Here is a 20,706-nt window from a genome sequence, read left to right as displayed (position 1 = left end):
CACCCTGCCTTTATCCGGCACGCCCTCATCAAGATCAGGTGTGCAGATAGCCGGTGAGTGTTTGCAGCTGGTGGCTGCTGCAGGGCGGAGACGCGCGTGGCGCGTCCCTGGATGTGCGCACCCGTGGGCGTGTCCCGAGGTGCGCACAGACGGCAGGGGGCTGAGCCGTAACAGTTTTAACAAACATTGTGTTTGCACCGCCACTGCTCGCTGAGGACGGTGACTGCTGCTTCCTTTCACCTCAGAGTCTCCAAGACACAAAAGAGTTTCCAATATCACAGGGAAAAGTCACTAGATTTGTCACTAGTAGCTGTTTACAAAAAAAGTGGCCAAGAGGATTGACAACACTGTTGGGGCCATCTTCACTTTAAGATGATATTTTAAACTTGATGTGCCCCGATGATAAGAACATTAGTTGCTGCAATACTAACAAGTGACCTTAGTTTTATCCAAAGTTCTGTTTTGAAGCAAAATGGGCCGCCCCTCCTCGCAATCACAGACTGTGTAACAAATGCGCACGTCTTCCGGGTTAAGCCTTAACCTGGCGTGATTAATCTTCATTCATATTTGATAATGCGATAATTTATTTTTATTAATCACCCGTGTGTAGTTGGTATGAGAAAAGACTTGACATATTTTGGACAAAATTCTTCGATTGAAGTGACTTTAGAATTCCTTGCTACCGTCTTTTTTTCGTCTGAGCTTTTATTTTATTTTATTAAAGCAGTTCGAGTAACAATCTATATTTTATGTCAGTAATGCACTCACCTGAAATATAAACACGGACGTGAAACTTCTCCTCTCGACAAGCGGCAATGCTCGCCAGCAGCGTTCAATCTAGTGATGCCGTCTCACAGCGATTAAAGCTAAATTGTCTATCTGTATTGGCCCTGCGATGAGGTGGCGACTTGTCCAGGGTGTACCCCGCCTTCCACCCGAATGCAGCTGAGATAGAATAAACATTGATTGATTGATTGATTAATAGGCTCCAGCACCCCCGCGACCCCGAAAGGGACAAGCGGTAGAAAATGGATGGATATCTTGTCTTGTCCTTGGAACAACTTGTCATGGCTTTGGACCTGAGACTTCTTTAAATCATGTCCCTTGAACAGCACAGTGTTTCCCACACATTCATTTATTTGTTGCGGCCCGCCACGAAAGAATTAAGGCCGCCACAAAAAAATTATTTATTTTTATTTTTTTATTTTTTGTCCTGTCCAGCTTCTCAGGCAAATCATATAGTTGATGTAGATGCCCATATCGGCTGTTCAGATTTACTTTACAAAAGAGAAGTGTAGGATCAAGATTTTTGGAGCTCTTTGTTCAGTGGATCAGATGTTTGATGAAGCTTTGTGTCTATCTACCACCACTACTGTTTTCTGTTTATTTGTTACTGACTGTGGCAGGACACCTCTGCCTCTGTTTCACTTTATGTTGCTGGTAAATAATATGGTTGTAGTAGTAGGCTAAAGTTAAATTATTTAGTATGCACTAATTAAAGGGGCAGAGCTTTAAGAGACATTTTAGCTTTTATATTTTTATAAGATATATTTTTTGTAAGAACCACAATTAATAAATATATTTCAGTGAATAACTTATTGTTCAAATCTGTATATAAATATGTACATAAAATGTTGTAATTATATTGTAAAATGGATGGATGGATGGACGTTTAAAACAAAACTGTTATTATTAATTGGTAAGTATACATTTTTTGAGCCTTTTTAGAGAAAATCATATCATTGTAGTAAATTATGCAAATTACTCGACCACGCCCCCACCACCACAGGTATCTTGGTAGTTTATGGGAAACACTGCAGCAACAACCAATTTTGAAGGGGAACTGCACTTTTTTTGTTTGGCTAGCATTTGCAATCCCTATTTGAGACAAGAAGTTAGCTGTGTTAGCTGACCCTATTTGAGTCAAAATTCACTATTTCCTTAAACAACAACCAATAATCATGGCAGACTTAATGAGAGCCAGCGACGACTACTGTGGGAAAAATTCATATTCAGAACCTTATATTTTTTAGCCTAAATATACAGGGTTAAGCTACAAGTTTTGGAAGCTTATTGCTAAGCAGAACCAGCTCTTGTGAAACACTAAGCATCATGTAGCAGTAGTGGTAAACAAGAAATACAAAATACAAACATAATAAAACAATGGCTTACTATACAATGTCTGCTCTGAATGAGCTTCCGACTGATGGGATATTTTTATTTTTCATTAATTATATCTTTATATATTTATTTTAATCTTTCAGCTCAAGACTTTCTTCTCTGTTTAGATGATGTATTCAGCATAATCCTCACTCCTCAGGAAAGAAAATGCGGGGAACAAACGAGCATTTTGTCACATATGCCTAGCGATGTCTTCGGATTTAAATTGAATTTAGGTCAAGAGCTGCAGTAGCTATGTTACCCCTCTGAGATCAAGGCGCCTCGTTACTAAAAGTCGTTCCTTCGTTTTAGCTTTTATAATAACAATGTCGCTAATACTTAGGTTTTTGGATGTTTTTTAGAAGGCTGTCTAGTACTAGCTGTATTTTACAATTTAGAATGCAGAATAAATAGAATGTGTTCTTGTCTCACATAAGGATTGTGAATGATAATTTAAACAAAATAATCCAGTTCCCCTTTTAGACATCCCTGGCGTGGCCATGCTGCAATGCCTCAGCTGATGAGTGCAGAGCGCAGATCCGTTAATTGACTTGTCTAAGGGGTTATTGGGTAAGGATTGAAAGGTGGTTGTGTTGTGTTTTGAAGCTGACACCGCCAAAAGTGCTTACAAATGCTGAATGACTCTGCCAAAGGGTGTGCTTCAGTGCATTGATGTCTGCAGTGTCAGTCTATGTGTGTGACTGTGCTGTCTTCAGCAGTGAACTGAATGCACTTGAACGCTTACATATACACTATTTGAAATATCTGCACATACACACAGGAAGGCAAAGAGTGCTGAGCCTGAGCATGCTGGCCATTACACTCCTGTCTTGTGCAGCAGACTGGAACCTTGAGATCGTCACTTTTGTTATGTGGGGATTGAAAGAGGTCTCACCATGAGAATCTCTTTCTGGTATAGGATGTGCTTAGAATGTGTTCTGCATTGTGACTGCTCATTGCTATTGCTATTTTTGGCTGGCAGTAAGACCATAATTGTTGGCAATGCTGCAGTCAAGCCTGGTACTAATGATGAAGTGTTTTGCTTTCTTCTAAGAAATTAAGATTTTGAGTTTGATAAAGTATATTCAAAAATGACGAATCCCTTGAAATGCAAGCTGCAGAATGGCACAGCAGTGCCAGCTACTGTGTAATTTAGTTATAGTTATTTTCCCTAGGTTTCAAGGAACAAAACGAGAGACTGTGATAAACACATTTTCTGCTAGTTGCTTGCAAATTAAAACTTTTACTTACAGCAGACAAGACCTGCCACTGTGCTTCTGATACCAGATTTTAAAGACTACCTCTTGCAGTACAGTCTAATATTAAGTCATGCATAATTATATGCAACCATATTAACAGTGAATTATCCTTGTAAGGATTATATGGGGCATTATAATCTAATTTTGTTCCTATTACAACAAATAGCTGCAAGTTAATAATAGACTAATACAATTCTCAGGAATTGACGTGCTACAAAGCTGCATAACTGTTGATTATAGATTTAAAATAATATTGTTATGCTATAGAAATATCAATGTGGATATACTGTTGTATATTTCATTTACAGTCATAAGTGTTTCATGCTAAACTAATATATATATATAGAGTGAATAGGTAGATTCACTGACCTTAGACAGTGTAGACCTCTTTATTTCAAATTTCACATCCGGGGAATGAGATCTTGCTGATAATTTATTGTATTTTTGATACAGCTTTTGTATTGAACCTCCTTATATCGTACAGTTACACCCTAAGCTTGTCTCAAGTGTGTTTGTTTTCACACGCTTGACTGTATACATGCATGATCATTAAATACTACTATATATTTCCCCCCACAGAGTGTGGACACAGTGTGTAATTTCTACCAGTCCTTCCAGGAGGGAGAAAGTTCAGCCACTGGTGGCCCAATGTCAGACAACAAAGAACCGCCCATGAGGCAAGGTGGAGAGTCAAGGCTCGGCTCTATCGGTGACGACACTCTTGCTAGGCCCTGCCCAAAGCATATGAGTGCCACTGAGAAGTTATGCAAGGTCATCCAGGAGCTCGTGGACACAGAGAAGTCCTATGTGAAGGTGAGAAATTATTAGTGGTATGTGATATCACTAGTAACAGCCAATCAAGTGAATAAATGGCCTTAAAAAAATCTGCCTTTGATATACTGTGAATGCAAGTTGCAGTATTGCATATAAGATGTGTCATTACTAGAGATGTCCGATAATATCGGCCTGCCGATATTATCGGCCGATAAATGCGTTAAAATGTAATATTGGAAATTATCGGTATCGTTTTTTTTATTATCAGTATCGGGTTTTTTATTTTTTATTTTTTTATTAAATCCACATAAAAAACACAAGATACACTTACAATTAGTGCACCAACCCACCCCATTTACACTCATTCACACTCATTCACACAAAAGGGTTGTTTCTTTCTGTTATTAATATTCTGGTTCCTACATTATATATCAATATATATCAATACAGTCTGCAAGGGATACAGTCCGTAAGCACACATGATTGTGCGTGCTGCTGGTCCACTAATAATACTAACCTTTAACAGTTAATTTTACAAATTTTCATTAATTACTAGTTTCTATGTAACTGTTTTTATATTGTTTTACTTTCTTTTTTATTCAAGAAAATGTTTTTAATTTATTTATCTTATTTTATTTGATTCATTTTTTTAAAAAGTACCTTATCTTCACCATACCTGGTTGTCCAAATTAGGCATAATAATGTGTTAATTCCACGACTGTATGCATCATGAATCAATTTAAGTGGACCCCGACTTAAACAAGTTGAAAAACTTATTTGGGTGTTACCATTTAGTGGTCAATTGTACGGAATATGTACTTCACTGTGCAACCTACTAATAAAAGTCTCAATCAATCAATCAAAGGTTGATATCGGTATCGGTTGATATCGGTATCGGTAATTAAAGAGTTGGACAATATCGGCATATCGGATATCGGCAAAAAGCCATTATCGGACATCCCTAGTCATTACATATAGTAGAGCAACGCCTACCCGTGCCATTGTCAAGTCGTACTCATCTTCTTCCCAACCTATAATTTTTTTCTTACCTCGCATGACCTTTTTGTCTGTGACACACGTTTAGCAACCACACTCATGAGCTGCTTGTCTCAGCAATGCTATTAATGCCCGACAGCTTTCTCTGAATTCTCTTGTCTCCTAATTTCCCATTAAGTCCTGTCCCTCGTGCATCCCTCCTCCTCAGCCTGATTTCAGAACTGAGGTGATTGCATTTCTAGCGTGCTTTGGCGCATACCAGTTAGCTGGAATCTTTGCACCATAGGCTGTGTTCTACTGTATATTGCCTCATGTAGCTTCAACAGCAGGGGAAGAGGAGAAATCCAAACTAATGAGAATATCTCCACGGATACCAACACAACCTCCAACCAAATTAAGGCAGGGGCATGAGAAGAGAGATAGAAGCTTGGGGTCATAAAATGTAAACATTTTTTGATGTGAAAATGAAGGAGCCTCCAAGTCAAGTCAACTGGAAATATTTATTCTCTTTACTAACTTTTTTTCTTCACTTTTCTGTGCAGGACCTGGCATGCTTGTTCGAGATCTACCTGATACCCTTGCAAAATGAAATCTTCCTCACGCTGGATGAGGTAGGCAGCAAAAACGTGTTGTCGGCATTGAAGGGCTTTAGCGAGTATGGTGAGAGTAAAGGGATGTCCTGGCAGGTGTTGAGGCGAAATGAGACATGAAACTCATGGAGTGCTTATTACCCTGCGGTGATGTAGATGAACCCTGTCAGGCCATGTCTTTCTCGTTACAACTGTTAGTGCCTGGAGGACAGATTAGCATCCCCCACTCCATGACCTTCCCAGAGGGACATGCCTGTGAAGGCCACCTTTTCAACTCACCTCTAGGAAGAAAAACACCTTTAATTGTTCCCCTAAGGAGAAATGAGATTTACGCTTAGTTGATTACATGGAATGGTTAGTTTATTTAGACATAAATTATGTATATGTCCTATTAGTTCAGTCCTGATACTAGGGAGGAATAATTGAGGGCACATGCCAAAGCCCAACTAGTTTATTGACCAAAAAAGGTGAATTGCTAGGTTGAAGGCGACATCTCGTCCATACACACAGTCACACACACACAAACACACACACACGTACATATATACATATATATACACTGTATACACACATGCACATATATTATGTGCGTATGTGTGTGTGTGTATATATATATATATATATATATATATATATATATATATATATATATATATATATATATATATATATATATATATATATATATATATATATATATATATATATATATATATATATATATATATATATATATATATATATATATATATATATATATATATATATATATATATATATATACAAACCCCGTTTCCATATGAGTTGGGAAATTGTGTTAGATGTAAATATAAACGGAATACAATGATTTGCAAATCCTTTTCAACCCATATTCAATTGAATGCACTACAAAGACAATATATTTGATGTTCAAACGCATAAACTTTTTTTTTTTTGCAAATAATAATTAACTTAGAATTTCATGGCTGCAACATGTGCCAAAGTAGTTGGGAAAGGGCATGTTCACCACTGTGTTACATGGCCTTTCCTTTTAACAACACTCAGTAAACGTTTGGGAACTGAGGAGACACATTTTTTAAACTTCTCAGATGGAATTCTTTCCCATTCTTGCTTGATGTACAGCTTAAGTTGTTCAACAGTCCGGGGGTCTCCGTTGTGGTAATTTAGGCTTCATAATGCGCCACACATTTTCAATGGGAGACAGGTCTGGACTACAGGCAGGCCAGTCTAGTACCCGCACTCTTTTACTATGAAGCCACGTTGATGTAACATGTGGCTTGGCATTGTCTTGCTGAAATAAGCAGGGCCATGGTAACGTTGCTTGGATGGCAACATATGTTGCTCCAAAACCTGTATGTACCTTTCAGCATTAATGGCGCCTTCACAGATGTGTAAGTTACCCATGTCTTGGCCACTAATACACCCCCATACCATCACAGATGCTGGCTTTTGCACTTTGCGCCTATAACAATCCGGATGGTTCTTTTCCTCTTTGGTCCGGAGGACACGACGTCTACAGTTTCCAAAAACAATTTGAAATGTGGACTCGTCAGACCACAGAACACTTTTCCACTTTGTATCAGTCCATCTTAGATGAGCTCAGGCCCAGCGAAGCCGACGGCGTTTGCGGGTGCTGTTGATAAACGGTTTTCGCCCTGCATAGGAGAGTTTTAACTTGCACTTACAGATGTAGCGACCAACTGTAGTTACTGACAGTGGGTTTCTGAAGTGTTCCTGAGCCCATGTGGTGATATCCTTTACACACTGATGTCGCTTGTTGATGCAGTACAGCCTGAGGGATCGAAGGTCACAGGCTTAGCTGCTTAGGTGCAGTGATTTCTCCAGATTCTCTGAACCCTTTGTAGATATTACGGACCATAGATGGTGAAATCCCTAAATTCCTTGCAATAGCTGGTTGAGAAAGGTTTTTCTTCAACTGTTCAACAATTTGCTCACGCATTTGTGGACAAAGTGGTGACCCTCGCCCCATCCTTGTTTGTGAATGACTGAGCATTTCATGGAATCTACTTTTATACCCAATCATGGCACCCACCTGTTCCCAATTTGCCTGTCACCTGTGAGATGTTCCAAATAAGTGTTTGATGAGCATTCCTCAACTTAATCAGTATTTATTGCCACCTTTCCCAACTTCTTTGTCACGTGTTGCTGGCATCAAATTCTAAAGTTAATGTTTATTTGCAAAAAAAAAAAAATGTTTATCAGTTTGAACATCAAATATGTTGTCTTTGTAGCATATTCAACTGAATATGGGTTGAAAATTATTTGCAAATCATTGTATTCCGTTTATATTTACATCTAACACAATTTCCCAACTTATATGGAAACGGGGTTTGTATATATATATATATATATATATATATATATATATATATATATATATATATATATATATATATATATTAGAGATGTCCGATAATATCGGCCTGCAGATATTATCGGCCGATATATGCGTTAAAATGTAATATCAGAAATTATCGGTATCGGTTTTTTATTATCGGTATCGTTTTTTTTTGTTTGTTTGTTGTTTTTTTTTAATTAAATCAACATAAAAAACACAAGATACTCTTACAATTAGTGCACCAACCCAAAAAACCTCCCTCCCCCATTTACACTCATTCACACAAAAGGGACGTTTCATTCTGTTATTAATATTCTGGTTCCTACATTATATATCAATATATATCAATACAGTCTGCAAGGGATACAGTCCGTAAGCACACATGATTGTGCGTGCTGCTGGTCCACTAATAGTACTAACCTTTAACAGTTAATTTTACTAATTTTCATTCATTACTATTTTCTATGTAACTGTTTTTATATTGTTGTACCTTCTTTTTCATTCAAGAAAATGTTTTTAATTTATTTATGTTATTTTACTAATTTTTAAAAAAAGTACCTTATCTTCACCATACCTGGTTGTCCAAATTAGGCATAATAATGTGTTAATTCCACGACTGCATATATCGGTTGATATCGGTATCGGTTGATATCGGTATCGGTAATTAAAGAGTTGGACAATATCGGATATCGGCAAAAAGCCATTATCGGACATCCCTAATATATATATATATATATATATATATATATATATATATATATATATATATATATATATATATATATATATATATATATATATATATATACATACACACACACACACACACACACACATGCACACACACACACACACACACACACTAGGGTTGTCCCGATACCAATAATTTGGTACCGGTACAAAAATGTATATAGATACTTTTCGATACTTTTCCAAATAAAGGAAACTACAAAAAATGTCAATATTGGCTTTATTTTAACAGAGTATCGTACACAACATTAAACACTCACAGTCAAAGAACAATTTTACAAGCTTAAAATACAAATTAAAAGGCATTGAAATGGCATCGACCCTGAAGGGAACATCTGCCCTGTGCTCCTCGAATACGGTCTGCACCGGACCAAACAGCAGGACAGGTGTCGGGGACGGCGTGGCGCAGTTGGGAGAGTGGCCGTGCCAGCAACCTGAGGGTTCCTGGTTTGATCCCCAGCTTCTACCAACCTAGTCACGTCCGTTGTGTCCTTGAGCAATATACTTCACCCTTGCTCCAGATGGGTCGTGGTTAAGGCCTTGCATGGCAGCTCCCACCATCAATGTGTGAATGTGTGTGTGGATGGGTGAATGTGGAAATAGTGTCAAAGCGCTTTGAGTACCTTGAAGGTAGAAAAGCGCAATACGAGTATAACCCATTTTACCATTTACCATTTAGGTGTAACAACTACATTATTACCTTTCAGTTTTTATAACTCCTTGTGCAGATCTGAATGCTTATTATTTAAATGTTTACCTAAGTTTGAAGCAAAGGTGGTAATACTAACCGCCACATTTGGCAAGGCGTGTTTTAAAGCAGTGATAGTAGTGTATGTATGCTCCTTTAAGAATGGCAGTATGTGGGGTGAGTGACGTGAGTAAGTGAGTGGTCAAGTGAGTAGAGGTAGCGGTAGCATGTGCAAAAGTGTTAATAGCATAGTGGATGTCCGATTGTGCCCTGTGGAAATAAAAATAAAAATGACCAAGTTGTAACTAATCGACGGCCTCGTCATTCCGACTAAAGAGCGGAGCCTTACGGACCCATTGTGAAGTGAAGGGTGTTATCCCCGACAATATATCAGTCCTGGAGGGAACGTCTCCCTGCGCTCCTCGACTGCGGTCTGGGAGTCGACAAGCAGGAAAGGTGTAAAGCAACCCTTGCAGAGCGCCTGTTTAAAGCGTCACCTTTATTGTTAGTTTTGAAGCCCAAATACCTCCATATTGCGCTTCATGCACCCTCTTTATTAACCAGTAGAATTGTAGTTTTTTGCCATTTTTCCTCTCCAAGATGTTATTGCTTGTATGCACTTTGTGCGTGCGTTTTGACACACTCAACATCATGCGCCTTGGCTCTGTAGTCAACGCACAGTGGCATTCAGATGAAAGAACTGTACCGGTACTTTTCAAAGGTGGTATAGTACCGATTTCAATTGATTAGTACCGAGATACTTTAGCAATACCGGTATACCGTACAACCCTAATACACACACATATATACATGTATACACATCTAATGTATATATACACATATATATGTATTCACATATGTAATATCAGCCTTTGTTGCCATTCCATAGCTGCCAACAATAACAAAAGTGTAATTGTTGTTCATATACATTGATGACATTCTTGTCATTGCATATTTTCATGACTACTTACAATTATAGTATTCCTACAGAAGGTTATTATTGCTTCTTCCAAGACTGCACACTATTGTGCCAAACTTGACCTCAAACCCAGAGTGGTTCTTTCAACACGCCCTAGTTGATAGACCACCTACACTGCGGCTAATTAAACAAACATTATGGGACAGTCAGACATGTCCAGATACACAATGGACAAGGTCGTGTTATCCCTTGAATTGCTTTTAATGAAGAGAAGCACTGACTCTGAGTGTGCGTGCGTTAGAGACGGGACGGGGCCTGTTAAAGAATGTGTGATTGTGTGTGTGTAACATTTATAGCAGAGCCATAGCTTGTTCCTAAGTGCCTTTATAAGTGATAAAGCCATCAGAGTGGAGGTTTTACAACACTCTGGGGTGCCTGTCTGCTTCACTGTTATGAATTACAAGCTATCCAGGCCCCCTCTCCACCTCAGAGGTGCTCACTCTGTCCCATCACTTTAACCACATTTTTTTGTTCCTGACCTACTGGTCCTTTGCTCTCTCATCCTCAGATGGAGAGTCTGTTTGGGAGTTTGCCAGAGATGTTAGACTTCCAGAGGGTCTTTCTGCAGACATTAGAAGAGAAGATTGCCTCCTCCCCTGACTTCAGCACCCTTGAGACACCTTCCCAGTTCAAGGTTAGACACACTCATATTGAACAAATGGACAACTATACAGTTAGATCTCACTTAGTACGATTTATATTTAGCCTTTTCTGCAAACAAAGGTGTCAACACTGAGAGCTTAAGTTTGATAAATAATTGAGGCGCTGTGGCAGGAGGCTTGCCGGCTGATTTATTGGCTTGACATGACAAGGTGTGGGGTCTATTGATCGAGATGTTGGTTCACTGGTTAGAATGTGAGGCGCTGAGAGCTACTGTACTCAAGAGGTTAAGGGAGAGGGAGAGGACAGACATTTGAATCATCTTCCAAGAGAAAGAGGTTGGAACATTCTGTTCACGGCTTCACATGTTTCCACTTTTCTGTTATGCAATGTGCAGCTCTACATCTGCAACTCTCACATTTTATATTTGTCTCCCCAGAAGCTTCTGTTTTCTCTTGGGGGCTCCTTTCTGTACTACGCCGACCACTTCAAGCTCTACAGTGGCTTCTGTGCTAACCACATCAAGGTCCAGAAAGTCCTGGAGAGAGGTACTATACATAAATACTAGGGATAGTATATATATATATATATATATAGCCGATAAATGCGTTAAAATGTAATATCGGAAATTATCGGTATCGGTTTTTTTTATTATCTGTATCGTTTTTTTTTATTTTTTTATTTTTTTTATTTTTATTAAATCAATATAAAAAACACAAGATACCCTTACAATTAGTGCACCAACCCAAAAAACCTCCCTCCCCCCATTTCTTTCTGTTATCAATATTCTGGTTCCTACATTATATATCAATATATATCAATACAGTCTGCAAGGGATACAGTCTGTAAGCACACATGATTGTGCGTGCTGCTGGTCCACTAATAGTACTAACCTTTAACAGTTAATTTTACTCATTTTCATTAATTACTAGTTTCTATGTAACTGTTTTTATATTGTTTTACTTTCTTTTTTATTCAAGAAAATGTTTTTAATTTAGTTATCTTATTTTATTATTTTTTTTAAAAAGTACCTTATCTTCACCATACATGGTTGTCCAAATTAGGCATAATAATGTGTTAATTCCACGACTGCATATATCGGTTGATATCGGTATTGGTTGATATCGGTATCGGTAATTAAAGAGTTGGACAATATCGGATATCGGCAAAAAGCCATTATCGGACATCCCTAATAAATACATGCGTGCCCTTGATTTGATACACATGGAAATGCACATTAAACAGAAATGTATATTATTGCATTAGGTACACCAGCAATAAATTTAAGAAAACAAATACACAAGCTATATTAAAAATATAGTAAAACCCTGCTTTTTCGCAAGTTTTCAGTTATATTTGTGGCTGTATTTTTTAATGTTGAACCGTGAGGTAAGGGTTCATGGATACACTTTTTTCACTTTTTGCATCAAATCTGATTTATTTGGTGGGTGTACCTAGTGTTGTGGCCAGTGACGTGTGCCTTTGTAATCCCAAATCTCCATTCACTCTGCCAAACTCAGCATCCTTGCACCTGTGTTGCATCAGTCACACCTCTCTGCACTCAGCAGATGAAGGTGTGAGATGCAAGATGCTTGACCACTGTTATTTTACAATTCACACTTATAAAACAGTCCTACAGTAATACTTTTTTTACAAACCTATGAGGGTTGAATATTTGAATAACCTTGGTAATTTAAACCAAAAGCATTTATATCCATGTACCGTTCCCAGTGTGAAAGAACATTTCGAAGATGATTGATGATGGAGATCATGCTGGCTAAGACAGTGAGAAATAAGAGGGGTTTTCTTCTGCCACTATAGTAAGAGGACAGGGAGGAGTCAGAATTACGTGCTGTAGGATAGCTATTTAGTAGGATGATAAAAAATAACACCAGTACAGGTCTGTGATAGGTCAGCATTACCTCAAGGAGAATGACTGGTTGCTTACAGTAAGTATGATATCAAAGTCACCCTCTAGATTTTAAAATATGTTTACAAACAGTATGCACTGTGTTCATGTAGACCAGTGGTCTCAAACACGCGGCCCGTGGGCCAATTGCGGCCCGCGAGACGTTATTTTGCGGCCCCTACCTTAATATGAAAGTTTAATGTTAGTGCGGCCCGCAAGTTTTAAATGAATGGCGCTTGTACCAATCACGGTATGGTATAAGGCTCACGACAATGTTGATGGTTTTCCGTGATGGCACTGCCTTTAGTGTCCTCTAGAAACTGTCACCTCATCATCTTTTTCTCCATACAAATATGCGCCACACTGTGAACCCACACCAAACAAGAATTACAAACACATTTCGGGAGAACATCCGCACCTAAACACAACATACACACAACAGAACAAATACCCAGAATCCTTTGCAGCCCTAACTCTTCCTGGCTACAAAAACACCCCGCTATCCCTAACCCCGCCCACCTCAACTCCCCCCCATCTCCCGAATTCGGAGGTCTCAAGGTTGGCAAGTATGCATTGACGTCACTTGCGTGATGCAAGCAGAGAAACATTTTGCCTTTTTTCCACGACACCCGCACACGCTCTTCTTCCCTCCCTCCCTGCCTCCCTCGCTCGCCCGCCTGCTTGCTCTCGTCCCCTTTGTAAACAGTCCGGGCGGGGAAGACGAGCACTCCGCCGAAGGACAGAGCGACAATACAAAAGTGTGGTGCACTGGACCCCAGCGCTGATACTCCGACAGAGAGTCGCTGGGCGAATCAGACGTGTAACACGTTAGTGGTGATATTAGCCCGTTCGGGGTTAATTATGCTACAGTAACTGTAAACTCCATGGTGAGCCCCCACCCCACCCCCACCCCCACCCCCCTCCCTTTGGCTCCAGACAGAGACGATTTTTGATGCAATATTTCTTTGTTGAGCACAGGGGCACCCCGACGTCTCTTATTTCATTTCATTGAATTTTTATTTATCTCCTTCATTGATGTGCATCTTTGATCGATAGACAATTATACCTCAATTATTCAATAATACATTTACACACCAATGCCTGAGAAGGAGCAGGATGAAGAAAAATCTTATATTTTTCTGCCCTCTTCAACATAATACGTAGTCTTACTTAATGATATCATATAAACCAACAATTACATCCAAATATAACGAAAACAAACAAAAAAACACACAAAAAAACACAAGAAGTGCAAAACTTCATGAAGTACAAACCGAACAAAAAAAACCAAAAGAAATAATATACACCTCACAGGATGATACAAAACAAATACAAAACCAGGCAAAAAATTAGTAAAATAATAAATATAAAGCAAAATGTAAACACTTATGGCTGTCCATATGATCTTATTGTTCTGTCTTTATATATTTTTTCAATTGGAATATATTTTTACAATCTTTTATCTCATTGTAAATAGAATTCCATAGTTTAACCCCCACCACTGAACTGATAGGCACATTTGTTTTAAAATTGTCCTTGAATACTGATGTTGTAAATGACCTTTTCTTCTATGCTCTTCATTCTCAGAAGTGATGACAAACATTTTTTGTAAATTTGCTGGTAATGTTTTACTTTTAGCCTTAAACATGACACATAATGTCTGTGACTTTACTAGCTCCTGTAATTTCAATAAACCCAAATTAATAAATAATATGTTAGTGTGTTCTAAGTAATCTACTTTATGAATAATCCTTATAGCTCTTTTCTGTAGTTGATACAGAGAAAGTTGCGGTGCACAAGGAATACAATTTGAAACGTCATTATACAACTAGACATGCTGAGGAGTATGCAAAATACCAGGGAGATGAGAGAGTGAACCGGGTTGCAAATTTTAAAACCAGTCTACTGAGGCAACAAGATTTCGTCAAGAAAGCAAGCGAAAAGAACGATGCAGTAGTCAAAGCTAGCTACATGGTGAGTGAGATGGTTGCTAGGGCGGGAAAGCCATTCAAAGAAGGTGAATTCATTAAAAAGTGCATGTTAGATTTTTTTTTAAGAAATCTTTTCTTGCGACCCAGCCTCACCCAGTTTCTGCATCCAGTGGCCCCCAGGTAAATTGAGTTTGAGACCCCTGATGTAGACCAAAGGTCCTCAATAGTAACTGTACAAATTCTGCACATAGATATAGAGCTGCACATTGCATAACAGGAAAGTGGGAACATGTGAAGCCGTGAACACAAACTGAAGCTGTACATATCTTTTGGGCCTTTTAGTAGTGATGGGTAAATAATGCCTCATTGAGTATATGACACGCTCACTACTAGGGATCGGAATCGAAAACTGATTCGCAGTTTATCAATTTCTTGGAATCTCTTGCCTTTTTTTCAAACGGTTCCATAAACGATTCTTCCGGGTGGGGATGACGTCATTACGCAACGGGCATAGTGACATCAGATCGCAAAATGGTGGTGCCCAGGCGGAACAAACACTAACATTTTACAAGAAAAGATTGCAATAGGATTACTTGTAATAATTATAAGGCTGCTATTTCATCAAAAGGAGGACATACGAGCAATATGCTGAACAATTTGAACACACAGCATACAATAACTATAAATGAAAGTCGCAATTTTGAACCGCTCCGATCTCATTCCTGCAGCAGTAAAGCTAGCACGTCATCTGAATGCAACAGTTACTAACTAACCTAGCCTATCATGTCAGCGCTATTATTTGTAAAATTTGAATGAATGCCTTCTCATTTAGATGAGCATGATGAGAAACAGATTCTGACTGGCTCCAAGGCGGGTAGTACTCGCCCCAGTTGACGTTTGCCGCTAAACAAATGTTAATGAGCAGCGACTAAGTTTGTGGTCAAAAGTTTGCATTTTCGGTAGGTGAATGTTCGATTGTAGTCAGAAAAAAGCTGCAAGTTTTCCTGCAACCAGATTTTATCTTTTATTATATTATACAGATGAAACTCATAAAATTAGAATATGTTGTAAAAGTCCATTCATGTCAGCAATTAACTTCAATGAAACTAATCTGTGATATTAATTAATTACATGCAAAGTAAGATACGTCAAGTCTTTATTTGTTATAATTTTGATCATCATGCTTTACAGTTTTTGAAACCTTACATTTTCTGAGATTTTCAATTCAAACTTTTCATAAGCTGTGAGCCATAATCATAAAAATTATAACCAATAAAAGGTGTGACATATCTCACTTTGCATGTAATAAGTTAATATCACATGTGACTAAATGTTACACTCTTGTGTAATTTGCATATGATTACATTTTACAGAAGAATATTAATTTCTTATATTTTATTTTATATAGTTTTTCTTCTATGCTACATATATTCCTTTTGAGACTTTACTGTAGGCTTTGTAAGGTCATGTTACTTCTAAACTAAACAAAAATTATGCAATCCCACCCTTTTTTCTCTTTTTTTATCCAAATAAGAATCGATACGAGAACCATGAAAGAAATGAATCGTTAAGCAGAATTGAAAAGGAAATCGGAACCGTAAACATCTTATCAATTCCTATCCTTACACTCACACTGTATTGACATTGCACTGATACTGTGTAGGTCATATATATATATATATATATATATATATATATATATATATATATATATATATATATATATATATATATATATATATATATATATATATATATATATATATGTATTTGTAGTGTATATATGTAAATATATGTTTATATGTATTTGTAGTGTATATATGTAAATATATGTTTATATGTATACGTGTGAAAGTGTGTATGCATTTGTTTATATATGTATATATGTATGTGTATATATTTGTGTATGTATATATGAATGTATGCAAATATATGTATATATTTGTGTATATACCTACATACATATACTGTACATGTATGTATGGTTATATATGTACACATATATATGTATGTGTATATATATTTATATATATATATATATATATATATATATATATATATATATATATATATATATATATATATATATATATATATATATATATATATATATATATATATATATATATATATATATATATATATATATATATATATATATATATATATATATATATGTGTGTGTGTGTGTGACACACACACACACATATATATATATATATATATATATATATATACATATATACATTTAGATATATACACATGTGTGTGTGTGTGTGTGTGTGACACACACACACACATATATATACTTTGTATATATACACTGCTCAAAAAAATTAAAGGAACAGTTTTTTTATCAGGGTATGGCATGAATTCAATTGCACTTTTCTGATAACGTTTTGGTCAGGTACGTGGCAGAGGGGGTTGTTAATCAGTTTCAGCTGCATTGGTGTTGATGGAATTAACAACAGGTGCACTAAAAGTGGCAACAACTAGATGGCCCCCAAAACAGGACTGGTTTTGCAGGTGGAGGACAATTCAAGTTCCTCCCTCTTGATCTTTTTTAACTGTTTTTCCACAAGTGTTGGCTTTAGCTAGAGTCATTATCACGACTGGGAGCATGAGGTGATTTCTTAACCCTCCTGAAGTTGCGCAGATTGTCCTACTCCTCCAGGATGGCACATCCATGCGTGCTGTTACAAGAAGATTTGATGTGTCTCCCAGTACAATCTCCAGAGCATGGAGGAGATTCCAGGAGACAGGCAGTTACTCTAGGAGAGTTGCACAGGGCCGTAGACGGTCCTCATCCCATCAGCAGGACCGATATCTGCTGCTTTGTGCAAGGAGGAACAGGTTGAGCACTGCTCGAGCCCTACAGAATGACCTCCAGCAGGCTACTGGTGTGAATGTCTCTGCCCAAACAGTCAGAAACAGACTTCACGAGGGTGGCCTCAGGGCACGACGTCCTGTAGTGTGCCCTGTGCTCACTGCTCAGAACCGTGGAGCTTGATTGGCATTTGCCATAGAACACCAGAATTGGCAAGTCCGCCAGTGGCGCCCTGTGCTTTTCACAGATGAGAGCAGGTTTACCCTGAGCACCTGTGATAGACGTGAAAGGGTCTGGAGAAGCCAAGGAGAGCGCTATGCTGCCTGCAACATCATTCAGCATGACCCGTTCGGTGGTGGGTCAGTGATGGTCTGGGGAGGCATTTCCATGGAGGGACGAACAGACCTCTACAGGCTAGAGAACGGCAGTCTGACTGCCATTAGGTATCGGGATGAAATCCTTGCACCCATGGTCAGACCCTACGCTGGTGCAGTAGGTCCTGGGTTCCTCCTGATCCACGACAATGCCCGGCCTCATGTGGCAAGAGTATGCAGACAGTATCTGGAGGATGAAGGAATTGACAATTCATGGCCCTCACGATCACCTGATCTAAACCCGATAGAACACCTCTGGGACATAATGTTTCGGTCCATCAGACGCCGCCAGGTTGCTCCTCAGACTTTACAGGAGCTCACTGATGCCCTTAGACAGATCTGGGTGGACATCCCACAAGACACCATCCGTCGTCTCATTAGGAAAATGCCGCGACGTTGTCAAGCATGCATACAAGCACGTGGGGGCCACACAAGATATTGAAAATAATTTTGAGTTGCAGTAATTGAATTTAGGCAAAATGGACGAGCCTGCCACATAATTTTTTCACTTTGATTTTTGGGGTGTCTATATACTGAGCCCTCTGTAGGCTGAAAACTTTTATTTCCATCAAAAGATGTGGCATCCTTTTGTTCCTGAGACATTAAACTGTTCACATCAGTATAGATATCCGACATTTTTTTTTTCACCATTGATTTTTTTGAGCAGTGTATATATACACTCTCGGGCTGGGCGATATGAGAAAATTAATCGTGATAATTTTTTGCCATGTCTTCCGATCTTGATTAATATCACAATTTTTTTTCTGAATTTAAGTCGGATTGTTCTATGCAGGATTATAGCAAGCACTGTTGCATCCCTACTGTTTACTATTGCAGTATTTTGTAACAGAAATTTTCACCATGTTTGATCGAGCAAATATATGCTAACACCTGACAACTGTTATTTTGTTCATATCTATATTTGTGTTTACCATAGGTGCAACAGTACATGTAACCCACGCTACGTTCCATACCTGGTTTTAGGGCCACGGTTTTGCTTCTTTTTCGGTGCATTTTGTGGGAGGAAAGAACGTTTTTCTTCTCAAATGTATTTTATTTTGCTTGTCATCACATACTTCATTCTGCAGTTAAAGTATCAGTGGTGTACTGACTACTACGACACTTTTATTTTAAGTTAACATTTACTAAACAACACTTTCAAATGGTAAATTATGAATTGTATTCTTTAATTGCTTGTATACATCAGTGCTTCTCACCAGTGCTTTGGCAAACAAGTGGTGACCCAGTTTGTGGAGTTTTTTAAGACTCAAATTTTGTGGCATATCTTGAATAAAATACATTAACGTGCAGTTTGAATTTCAGGTACTGTAAAATAATGTGTACCAACATAAAACACATTTAATGATTATTTCAAGAACAAAATATTTATTTACCCTCAAACTCAAAAATGATTTGAACACAAAGTGTCTGTATGGAGAGTTTTTTAGTACTTGTTATATCAGAGGAGTTGAATCTTTGCAAACACAAACAAAAAGTGTGAAAATATTTAGGTATAAAAATGCCTTTTTCTGATTAAATTAGTGGGTGTTTATTCTGCCACTTGGGACTAAAAAAGACTCCTGTGAGTGCCTGCAAGTATGCCTTCAGGGCGGGATTACTGGTAAACTGCAGCAGATAGGGGAAACTAAAGTGTGTCACGAAAGCCGCTGCTCTTTTTAAATGTTGTTTCAACTTCTATACTAGTGTTAGTCATGTTTCTTTATTTTATTCTTCTCGGCTGCACTTCGAGCTATGTGAGGGGGACAAGGCACAACGCTGATTGAACATTAATTACGTCGTGACGAGCCTGACTTTTGCACCGTGGAACGGGAGGTCACGCACATGCACGGACAAAAACACTTTCACAAAATCAAACGTACACAGACACACACACACACACACACACACACACACACACACACACACACACACACACACACATCCACAGACACACACACAGGATCACGGTCATTAAAGATGGATTGTTCCTTGCAGGATTATACCGAGCTTCCCTACTGTTTACTACTGCGGTAACTTCTTACAGTCAGTTCCGCCATGTTTGATTAAGGAAATATGCTAACAGCTGATCACCGTGATCAAACTCACATTAATTGTGATCAATGATCATGATCATATAATTGCCCAGCCCTAATATTTACATGTGTGTTTGTGTGTGTGTGTGTGTGTGTGTGCGTGTGTGTGTGTGTGTGTGTGTGTGTGTGTGTGTGTGTACAGTATGTATATGTGTATATATGTATATATATGTATGTATGTATATATATATATAAATATGTATGTATGTATACATATATATATATATATATACATAATTGTATTCTGTTTTTATTTACCATTTATACAACGTGCCAACGTCACTGGTTTTATATATATATATATATATATATATATATATATATATATATATATATATATATATATATATATATATATATATATATATATATATATATATATATATATTACGGATGTCGGCCGATAAATGCGTTAAA

General features: G+C 37.9%; 1 protein-coding gene across 5 annotated transcripts in view; it reads left to right on the top strand.

Moving 5' to 3' along the window:
• Positions 1-20,706, top strand: part of LOC133646103 (rho guanine nucleotide exchange factor TIAM2-like) — a 288,867-nt gene that overhangs the window by 244,319 nt on the left and 23,842 nt on the right. For all 5 annotated transcript variants that reach the window (XM_062041113.1, XM_062041111.1, XM_062041114.1 and 2 more), the window contains exons 16-19: positions 3,999-4,232; positions 5,732-5,800; positions 11,064-11,189; positions 11,595-11,703. In XM_062041113.1, the coding sequence (XP_061897097.1) occupies positions 3,999-4,232; positions 5,732-5,800; positions 11,064-11,189; positions 11,595-11,703 (538 nt within the window). The remainder of the gene's footprint in view (positions 1-3,998; positions 4,233-5,731; positions 5,801-11,063; positions 11,190-11,594; positions 11,704-20,706) is intronic.

The sequence above is a fragment of the Entelurus aequoreus genome, linkage group LG03, assembly GCF_033978785.1.
Source record: "Entelurus aequoreus isolate RoL-2023_Sb linkage group LG03, RoL_Eaeq_v1.1, whole genome shotgun sequence".
NCBI classification, from domain to species: Eukaryota; Metazoa; Chordata; class Actinopteri; order Syngnathiformes; family Syngnathidae; genus Entelurus; species Entelurus aequoreus.
This window is presented reverse-complemented; position numbering and strand designations above follow the sequence as displayed.